The sequence below is a fragment of the Micrasema longulum genome, unplaced genomic scaffold (assembly GCF_059751315.1).
Source record: "Micrasema longulum isolate JH-2025_06_02 unplaced genomic scaffold, ASM5975131v1 h1tg001299l, whole genome shotgun sequence".
In the NCBI taxonomy this organism is placed as follows: Eukaryota; Metazoa; Arthropoda; class Insecta; order Trichoptera; family Brachycentridae; genus Micrasema; species Micrasema longulum.
Genome location: NW_028278486.1, coordinates 101262 through 112022, shown reverse-complemented (window position 1 = coordinate 112022; position 10761 = coordinate 101262). Strand labels below are relative to the sequence as shown.

Here is a 10761-nt window from a genome sequence, read left to right as displayed (position 1 = left end):
ATTTGAAATGTGTTTTAAACCAATTATATATGTCTCATACACATTTGAAATAATGAAACTGATTTTTCAGAATCGTGGTTTGCCTTTGCCTTTGACCTAATCATGGCCGATATATTCCATGAGAAACACTGATATTCTAGTATGTTTTACGTTTACGTTTCTAAGATTTTATTTTAAAAATACAAATAAAAACACTTTTCAATGTTGACTAATAACAGTGTAGAGAAGAGCATCGCTAAATATTAAAATAAATGTTTTAGAATATGCAATGAAGTATTTATTATAAAAAGTCAAATTATATATAACAAGTACTACAGTAAACATCTCATGGCAGATTAAATTTAGTATACTTGGAGTCAAATTTAAAGTGGTAATTCATCAAAATTAATTCTTCCACATGCTTGATAAGGTAATAATAATGACTTACAGTTGAAGTTCAACTTACAAATGTTATTTTGGTAGACCTTTATTTAAAAATAATTATAGATATTATGTATTATAATGTCGAGGGAACAATGTTAAGTGGCAGCAGATGGTAGGTTAGCCACCACGAGAGAAGGGGTTGCATGGTCGCCACAAATAATAGGAAATAAACTCTTCTTTTTGACCCGCTGCTACTTCTAGAATGTGTGTACGCATCCTGCGGATAGCCCTGGTTGGTAGGCTCTATCAGAACTTGAACTTTTAATGTTCTCACCTAAAACAAAATTAAGGAAGGTAAAAAATAATATAAGAAATTAATTTACATTTCATTCAAAGGTAGATTTAATTAGGATCGTAATTTTAAAACTCTCAAAATCAGTGACTGAACATCAGTTAATATTTGTTTATTTACTGTTTGCTTTAACAGGTGCCTAGATATTTGTAAAAAAAGTTAATGAAATTACATGAGGAATTTGGAAAAATTATATTCTTAAGATACACAAAAAGGGTTAGATTGCTATTTGAGAATTATAAAAAAATTGGTTGATATTCTAAAATTAATTAAGCACTTGAATTTTAAAAATCCATTATTATCCGTGCCCAGGCAGATGAAGAATACTGTTCTGTGTGTAAAGTAAAAGTCCTGTATTGAATTCCTGGCAGGGTGGACGTCAAATATTGATTTTAAAGGTTGATTAAACTTCAATATTTCATTGTTCTCAGACTGGCACCTGAAGCGTAGGACTGATCACCTCACCTTCATGTAACAGATTATTGAAATATGCTGCATTTGGCTCACCAATGCAATGCCCTATGCACCACTGGGTGCGGAAAGGGAAATGATGATTTTTAAAACAATATAATATTATTGCATTTCCTAATCCAAAATTACTTACCAAGAAAAATGCAAGTGATATGCTGCAGTAAATAAGGCACGAGTAATATCCGACTTTCTGGAACACTATACTAGTAAGAATGGCTGCTATTATAATGGTGTATTTGTATCCAGAAAATGAAAGTAGATCCAGTGTACTGAGATTTGTCTGGATATTGGTAATATATAGTGTTGCTAAGTACAAAAATATTTCAAATATACTGTAAGCCAGAGCACTTGATGCCTGAATGCCTATCTGTTCGGGGGAGAATCGGTGCTGCATACCTGAAATAAATGCAGTTAGTTTACTTTCATTTATATAACATAAGAATAATTTTACCTTAAAACAATTAGTATTCAAATATAAATATATATTTTTTTAATTGTCAAACTATGCCTAGCAGCACGATTGCGAACCTTAGTAACTATGAGTACGTTTTCGTGTCACTGCTTTTTTAAACTATTTTACTCTATAGAGGCGCATCTGTGTATCAATATGTTTTATTTATTTATTTATTGACACTTTATATACATACACAATAAATATACATATAAGGGCGGGCATATTGCCTTAAGGCAATTTCTTCCTACCTACCCAAACCGTTCAGTTTGAGAAAATTATAAATACATGGACATATTGAATCTTACAATTTTATACAAAAATTAAAAGCAAAGATTAACAAAAATAAATATATGTATAAAAAAAAAAAATAACACTTTACTATGAAGAGAGGAGAGGGGATGGGAAGGAAAGAAGAAGGATAAAGGAACAATTGTCAATGATGAAAACTCAAAGTTTCAATCTTAAAGGCACATAGATAAATTTTACAGTGACACGAAAACGTACTCATAGTTCTAAGTATATTTATATGTTTATTTATACCAGGGCTGCATTCAACGATCATGCATATGCTACCAGAAATTGGAGGATACTCATTTTTGATACATAAAAAAGCTTGTATTTTAATGTTAACAATCAACATTCGTTTTTGGTGGATCCCAATCAGATTCTTACCTTAAATTCACTATAATTTCAAATAATTGATTTCTTTTCATTGGATTTAAAGGAATGGAAAAATAATATGAACTCATGTTTATTATATTTTTAAAATGTATTCCTATCAGTGCCTCACTGTAACTAAGAAGAGCTTCGCAATTGCGCTGCTAGGCACAGTTTGACGTTTACAAAAAATAATATTTATATTTGAATACTAATAGTTTTAAGCTTTTTTAACCCAATCCCAACGGGTACTATCTTTAGACAGTCTGAAAAATCGAGCCCCGTGTACATGGCAACTGTCTTTATACATTTTCGACATTACATGCTGATACTTCGATAAGTGCACGATAGATGGCCAAAAAGTTTGTATAGAAATATTCCCTGAACATTGGCTGATGAGTGACATCTCTGAATAACTCCTAGTATTATATTTGTTTACATTATAAAAGATTTTAATTGAAGCGGGAGAAAAAATGACTGAAAAGTTTTTAAATTCCCGCTTGGCAGTGACCTCGTGCCGTATCTCGAGTGTCATATAACCTTATATCTATGGAACTGTGTGTTGATCAAGTTGGTACCTTCTGTTATTTTTGTACTCATAAGACATAACAATTTTATTTATAATAATGACTTTAAATAATAACTACTATATTAATTACGAGTACATTAAAAGTTTCATTTTGATTAGTTCATGTTTTGTTTTTTTTCTTTTAAATATACTTACATAATTTAAAAAGTAATAATCATAATATCTCAATATGTCAAACCGATGTTAAAGTAATGAGTAGATTTGAGAGAGACAGATTTTTAAGTAAGTGAGAAAAAATCCTTTTGTGTTAAAGGCGATATTTAAAATATTGTTGTTTCTATATGTACCACAAAAAAATCAGTTATAACCCGACGATAAACTTACTTTTATTATTTTATATGTAAGAGCTTAAAATCATAAGGATAAGTATTTTTATTTTAATAATAAAAATAACATGAATATGAATCTCTTTATGATTTCACTCCCCCCACATCTTGAAATTTGAATGGATGTTAAAAAAATACATGTATAAAATTTTAGGACATAATATTGGACAAATTTTGAACAAATAATAAGTTTGTTCGTTGAGTTGTGTTATAAACAAATGCATTGAAGACTTTAAGAACGTAAACATTAGTAATTGTGCTTAAGTGTATCGCGCAGTGTTTCATCAACACATTCATAAACACGAGTGAGTACCTATAGCATGATGATAGCGCTTTGTTCACAAATCTGTTGGAACACTTTTATATTAATGTTTATTGATGTAATTCCTTAGTGGACCCATAAAAACTTATTTGATTATTGAAGTTCAAGTACTTGGGGAGATAATTAAACGATAAATTATACGTCCATTTGTATAATTATACGTCTATACGTCTGTATGAATGTCTAGACGATTTTTAAATCTTGTTGATATTTTTCTAACAAATCCATTGAATTTTTTTTTCCAATCCATAATTTATTACATTTTCAAATAAAACATAAATATTTCGAAATCATATATTTATTAGATTGTTTTTCCTTTATAGTGAAACAGTTAAGAAAGAAAAAATACCATGGGTGTGAATTTAACTTACCTAATACAAATCCAGCTAAGACAACATAAGTAACATAAGCCATTGTAGGTATATATAAATCAGGAGCATTTGGTTCTAGTCTCGGTTGTAATGGAGTTTCCCGGTCATATTTAATGCTCCAATCCTGAATAACATAAAACAATAGTTTAAAAATAAAAAACAAAATAAAACAATGAAAATTAATTTTCTCCTACAAAATAACATTCGATTTAGTGCAGTGTCTTATCGGAAGTTCATTGTAATTTTCTGAAATATTTTTTTCAATTTAAGAAAAGGTGACACTTTAATCCACTCAGTTTGTTTGACCAATAACCAGTTTTGTGACTCTCACAACATTGACAGACTGGTGTAGTTTTTAAGAAGTTTTAACTAAATATAGGTTGTAAAATTTAAAGTAATGAAAGTAAGGAAAAATGTCATGTGGGACCGTTTTACAATAGATAGATGTTGTCTGTGGAATGCAGTATCTTGTGAAAAGTGAGAGATACATTAGCAACTAAAACTTGTGCTTCTGTTGCATGTATGTAAGGTAGGCTCTTATTTTATATTTATTTATTTATAAATTTATTGGATATATGAATATGAATTGTCCTCTGGTTGGGTTAGTCTCTGTCTAACATGGCTCAACCTGTTTTAAGGTGGAGATTTTTGTGAAAGACCATTATTAAGAAAACTAAAACTATTTATTAATAATTATTATTTTAGAACAGCATTTTGAGCGTGTCTAAATGTTTATAGACAAGTACAAGTAAAGATTGATAGATTTGGAAGGGTTCAATGTCTTGTAGGACACCTGCTGGAACAACGCAAATTTAAGCCATGCAGCTTGATTAAGCTTATACCAAATCCCAATTATATACAAGTGTGAAGGCCCTACAAGTAATGATATGAATATTTAACATATATTTCAACAGAGATAGAGAGTTTATTGAGAGGTTATACAGCGTGTCAAGTTTATTTATTTATAAATACATAATTATTTCTTGTAACATATAGATAAGTCACGTTTGGCAAAAATGTAAACAAAAAGAATCAGAAATTTTGAGCAAGAATGTTGCATCTCATCAAATAAAACGAGACTTTCACACTCCCCTCTCGAAGAGTTCCCTATCTTTGTTGAAATATTTATCTTATTTTGCACTTACTTTATTTGTGTATGGGAAGAATATGAGGAGCAGCTTATTCAGAACATACTTTGTGTCCACGGCGAAATAGTATTTGAGTCGCGAAACCGTGACGTACTTCTCCAACTCGCGGTGGACCATGTCCTTGCCCTGGGTGGCCAACTGCTGGCCATACTGCATGGCCATGTCTTGCACCACAGGCTGCTGAAGCATACTGCCTAAGTGAGCGGCTGCCGGTGGGAATCCACCCATGAGAGGGGGGGAGAAGCTCTCAGGAGGGTAGCCCTGGAAGTCTAAATCCAGGTATTAGTATTGATAATAAGTAATAGGTAAAAAAATTTAAAAAAAATTTTTTGTTTGTTTGGCATGATTTATACATAACTAATAAGAAATATAAAAAAATGTGTTTTTTATTATTTATATTCATAGTCGGAAAAAACTATGTTATAAAGATCTTTTTCTTATATCTTACTATTGATTTGTACTGAAAAAATCCGGCCTTTTATGCGCTATGCCATTCAAAGCCTCCTCAATTTATCTTCTTCAGCCTAGGTAGGTTTGAACAAAATTTGAACTTGCGTAAAAAGATCTAAATGTTCAATAAGTGTGCTTTTTAAAACTTTAAATTGATTTAAAACTGTTGATCAAGCCCCGTGGCTAGCATTTGTTATAAAAATAATATTTGAAATGCTCATTATATACACAATATTTTATAACATATAAATATTGTTCAAACCTTCCACCCAATTGTTTCGAAAGCATTAAACCTGTGCGTCATATCTACACTTAGTTATTGTTATTTCATAAAAAATATTGTTTTCGGGATTGAAATTTTTTTTAGGGCTCATTGCTATACAGGATGGCCAGAGAAGTGACGTCCAAAGGTAAAATGTAGGTGCCTTATATTGAGGGGTATCCATGAATGTTCCACGATTTTCCGTGGAAGGTTTTTTGGGGATTTTTTTTACGCACTTTCTTTCATAAATTCCTAAGGATAATTATGAAAGAAAGCGCGAAAAACTAACAAAGAATAACTGAGATAAAATGGTGACACGAGAAGCAGTAAACACAAGGTGAGAACGACTGAGGAATTGTCCACCTCAGTATCTTTGAAGGCTAATTTCAGCGAATGATAGCCTACTAAGTACTACTGCCTTTTTGCTTACGACGGCAGTAAACATCATTGTTCTTATAACACCCTCTTTTTATTCAATTTTTTTTACATAGTATTGCGCGGAACATATCCACGGTGCAAAACGGGAGTCAGGTGTAACAACTGTTTAAATATCATATTTTCTGAAAAAAAAAATCCTTATCTATTACTAAGGATCAAACAACCATATTATATAAGAAGAGATATACAGTCGAACTTCGTTATTAAGAGGAGGGTGGAACCGACTGAATTTGCGCGTTATAAGCATTACTTGTTAAACCCGAGAAAGGTTTTTTTTTAATCCAATCACCATTGCATATTGTCACTAAGTAAACAAATAAATATATGTATAGTTCATACAGATAATAATAAAAAATAGCCTATAAGGGAAAATTATAATAAATGCTTACAAACATACTACTTTCTAAATTTAAAACGCAGATAAATGAACATTCTTATTTTTCCACAATATTTACACTATGGATTAGAAGATTTTTTTACACACCTCAAGATTTATTGCGCTACATCATATTTCAAAATAATTGTCACTTTTTCACGAATTGAAAGACACTTCCTCTTGTTTGTAGACATGTTTATAATTCAAGGGTTAGCTTTTAACTGTTCTGACATCACCCACTCATATTGTTTTAAAACATTTTAAAAACTAAAAAGTGTTGGGAAAACCCCCGAAATAAGGTCATTCGTAAACTACAAGAGAAGTTGTAAATTGCAATATGGTGCCGAGCCGGTACTTACAGGGTTCAGGCCTCCGTGGTGTAGTGGTCAAAACGCTTGACTCACGCACGGAAGGTTTCGGGTTCGATTCCCGATGAGAACACAAAATTTTTTTATGTATTTTTTCTCAAGCCTGGGTGTTCTGTGATGTAATTCACCACTGTAATTGGGCCTCCTGGCCTGTTGTGGTGCAAAATAAATATTTTTAAAAAAGGCTTGGATTTTTTCACGCAATTTCCATCATGTATGTGATATTTTTTCAATTTTGACGGTGAAACACTAATTAGGTACTTAGACACTTACATAGCGCCGTAAACGTTATCCGATCCCAATGCCCAGCGGCATCGGTCCTAAGTTAGCCGCTTGTTTTTATTTCTCAGGTTTAAAGAGTTTTTGCTCAACTGTTAACAATATTTTTGTTCGGTATGTCCAAGAAGTAGCTCGTTATAAAAGGGAATAAATGTATGGAGAAAACCATAAACTAAAATGTCGATGAATGTTTCCTCGTTACATCTGAGATCTCGCTATTTACGTAATCCTTATAACCAAGTTCGACTATATTTCAATATTATTTACATTTAGTAAGAAGAAAAAAATGTACACAAGTTCCTATGTACACTACTGCATATATATAAATTAAACGAGTTTACAATGACATGAATTTTGTAAATTCAACAAACAAAAACTGACTTCAATAAGAGGTAGTTTAAAATCTAGTTAATTATTATCAATTACCAATTACATACTTAAATATTTTGCACGACTATTTGCTACCAGCAAATAAACAATCTAACTCATATACACTAGTAAATCACAATCTAACTACACCATCGTTTTCTCCTCAGAAGTATTATTTATATATATATACGCCCAATAGGCATTTTTGAGGACATATTTATACATAGAAAACTATTAATTAAGAACGTAGAAAGACACAATGGTATATAATAATAGACTTGGTGGGAGTGGAAGTGGGAGAGAGGTGTTTATAATTGAATTTGATTCAGTGATCGTATGAAAGAATACAACTGGTTATAAAAGAAATCAAGACTGGTATGTTTGTCGGCAGACCTAAGAATTCTGGGCATAGGGGAATGAAAACCATAGATAGTTCTATGGTTATCAGTATGAAAGAGTAAGTTTTGTCTGAGGTTTCTAGTTGGGATATTTAATTTTATTGAGCTCAGTAGTTCAGGCGCATCAAAGAGTGAGTTGAGAATTTTGAATAGAACTAGAAGGTCGGATTTATTTTGACAGTCTTATTATACGTATATTGGTCTCTGGATAAGCCCAACCTCCAGCCTATCTTTCTTAAAAATTTATGTTGAACTGATTCAATACTTTTGATGTGAACATCATATAGATAACAGAGGAATACTCTGGGTGCGGGCGAACTATGGAACAGAAGAGTTTGAAGGGTATTGATATTTTTGAAGTCAGTTGTGCTTCTGTTTATAAATCCAAGGAGTTTTGAGGATTTATTAATAACATGTTCAATATGAATTGTAAAAGAATGTTTAGTGTCAAGTATAATACCTAAATCTCGTATACTAGACACAGATGATAATATTTCATCGTTTAGTGAGTAGTCGTAAATGATTGGATTTTCCAGACAAAAAATTTCATAACCTTGCACATACTTAAGTTGAAATGTAGATTATTGGATGAGCACCGAGTGCTAAAAGACAATTTATCAGATTGTAATAGTGAACAAACGGAAAGGTTTTCAATCTGTTTGAGAATCTAAGTGTCGTCAGCAAATAGCCACAAAGGCACAAAGGACAATAATATTTTTTTAACATTTGAATACAACAGAAAGTCAACAAAATTCCAATGCACTCTAATGATGGTGAGGGTGTTACGCTTACTAGAATTCGGCATCGGTGAGTTGAACCCATAGCTTGGCTGCTCAAAACCACTGCCGTCAAAACCCTGCGGTGTACTTTGACTCATCGGAGCGGCAAAAGACGAATCGAAAGATGAAGCCTGCGGATAAGGTCCCGCTGTAGGCGCCATACCCATAGCTGCCACATCGCTTACTCGCTTTACTTTACGTCCGATCCCAGCTAAAAACAATAAATGACAATAAAACCGCACTTACGCTATATAAACGACATATTTAAGTTAGGACACCACACTCAACAATATTTTTTTTATAGCATTAGGATTATAAAACAAAATAATAAATTATTTAGTATTTCAAGTGTCTCAAATATTTTATTTAATTACGATTATTTAACTTACACATCACCAGCGAATTATTTAATTTGACTTTGACATTAATCGAAGTTTTTGTTTTTAAATACAATGGCAATACCAGTAATACCATACATCATGCGCCATAAGGAAATAAAAAAAGAGACCAAAATGTAACTTTAAGTAGGTACCCTTAAATTCGGAAGTTGTATAAATAGCTTTTAAATTTTATTTAATAAATCTGATTTCCTGTTTAGCGTTTTAGAGTATTATTTATAATAAAATCAAAAAATAATACTATTTTATTGTTTTAGGTAACATGTAAAAACTCTCCAGACTTTATTTTTTCTATATACTATTCGTCGGATATAGCCTCCCATAAGTTTTAGCTTTTAGTCCAAAACTCGTTTCGACTTGGTGGAAGCCATATGAATCGTTTAAAAAGCTTAACCCCTATCAACATTTGCGCAATTGTTTTAAATTTTGCGTATTTAAAAAAAACACAAAGTATCATTCTGGTTGGTTATGAATAGGAGTTATTAAGGGTTAGCTGGGATGAAGTTATCTGGGTTTGGATTTAAAGATGACAGAGGTTTCTTTCCTTATTCAAATATTAGCACTTTTTCATATTTGTAATTTTTTTTTTAACAAGTTTATGTTTATTCAGTTGGTCAGGTGTCAATTTATATATTTATACATTACGTCAAGAAAACTGTATGTTCTATTAGAATTTTTATTCGAATCAAAAATATTTTAAATCACGAAAAATCGGGTAAATTCTACCAATTTTTTTTTTTTTAACAATCGGCATTTTTTATAACACAACAGCAGCCCACCCTCTCTCCCCGCCATTCCGCACCGCATTTTAACTGTTTCTGATATCACCCCCCACGGAAACAAAAAAACTGACCTGCAATATGACACTGTTTATAAGGAGCTGTTTCTCAAATAACAGTTTTTGGCAGTGTAACTCATCACAATTACTGTTTTATAAACATCATCATTCGATTTCTGCCCCTAATGGAGCATAGGGAACTGTGTTGATATACCAACCGGGTATCTTGATCATTTTTGTTGCACAAGGGAAATATGAACAGTCTTACACTCTAGGTGCCAGTCCAAGGACTATGAAATCAATACTGTAGTGTAAAAACATCCCTTTAAATAAATATTTCATGTCAACCACATGGAGTCGAACCCGAGACCTCATGCATACGGGGCAAACACACTGGCTATTTGTACATACCTACGCTTTTCAAATCCCAGAAAATTGATGTAAACTTATTTTCAGAGAACCATTCACCAACAAATCGTTTTGTTTATGGTAAAATGATACATATATTTATTTTTAACATTTTACGAAAATGAATTAAATAATAAGTAAAAATAACCATTCACTTTTTCAGGAAAGGCAAAAGAAATTGGGCTTTCAATATGTTAGCTAGTAATATCAAGCAGTGCGGGTGTAATGGGGGGGCGCTCCGCTGGTATTCCGAACGCAATTATAGCGCATTTTTATGTACTAAATACGCGTTATAGCGCACTGTAAACACGTTCGAAATACTGGCCCAGGTGCCCACACCAAGGGGTGACACCGTCCATAGTGCAGCTCAGAAAAAATAAATACTCGCACAACCACGAGCACGCG

At 32.1% G+C, this 10761-nt stretch overlaps 1 protein-coding gene across 1 annotated transcript; it reads right to left on the bottom strand.

Annotated features, from left to right (window-relative positions):
* Window positions 1-254: 254 nt before the first annotated feature.
* Yif1 (Yip1d-interacting factor 1) lies at window positions 255-9276 on the bottom strand. Its single transcript, XM_088234910.1, has 6 exons — window positions 9162-9276; window positions 8786-8983; window positions 5051-5322; window positions 3906-4029; window positions 1320-1582; window positions 255-697 (listed from the first exon to the last, which is right to left on the bottom strand). The coding sequence occupies exons 1-6, from the start codon at window positions 9244-9246 to the stop codon at window positions 497-499; spliced, it is 1143 nt and encodes a 380-aa protein (XP_088091036.1). The 5' UTR covers window positions 9247-9276; the 3' UTR covers window positions 255-496.
* Window positions 9277-10761: the final 1485 nt, after the last annotated feature.

What these genes read in the sequence shown, in the direction of transcription:
- Yif1 (XM_088234910.1), bottom strand. Translation starts at nt 9,246, where the DNA reads ATGGTATTACTGGTATTGCCATTGTATTTAAAAACAAAAACTTCGATT. An exon ending in CTCACCGATGCCGAATTCTA is followed by an intron (nt 5,323 to 8,785) that starts GTAAGCGTAACA and finishes ACCTGGATTTAG; the next exon opens with ACTTCCAGGGCTACCCTCCT. An exon ending in TATCACTTGCATTTTTCTTG is followed by an intron (nt 698 to 1,319) that starts GTAAGTAATTTT and finishes ATTTTGTTTTAG; the next exon opens with GTGAGAACATTAAAAGTTCA.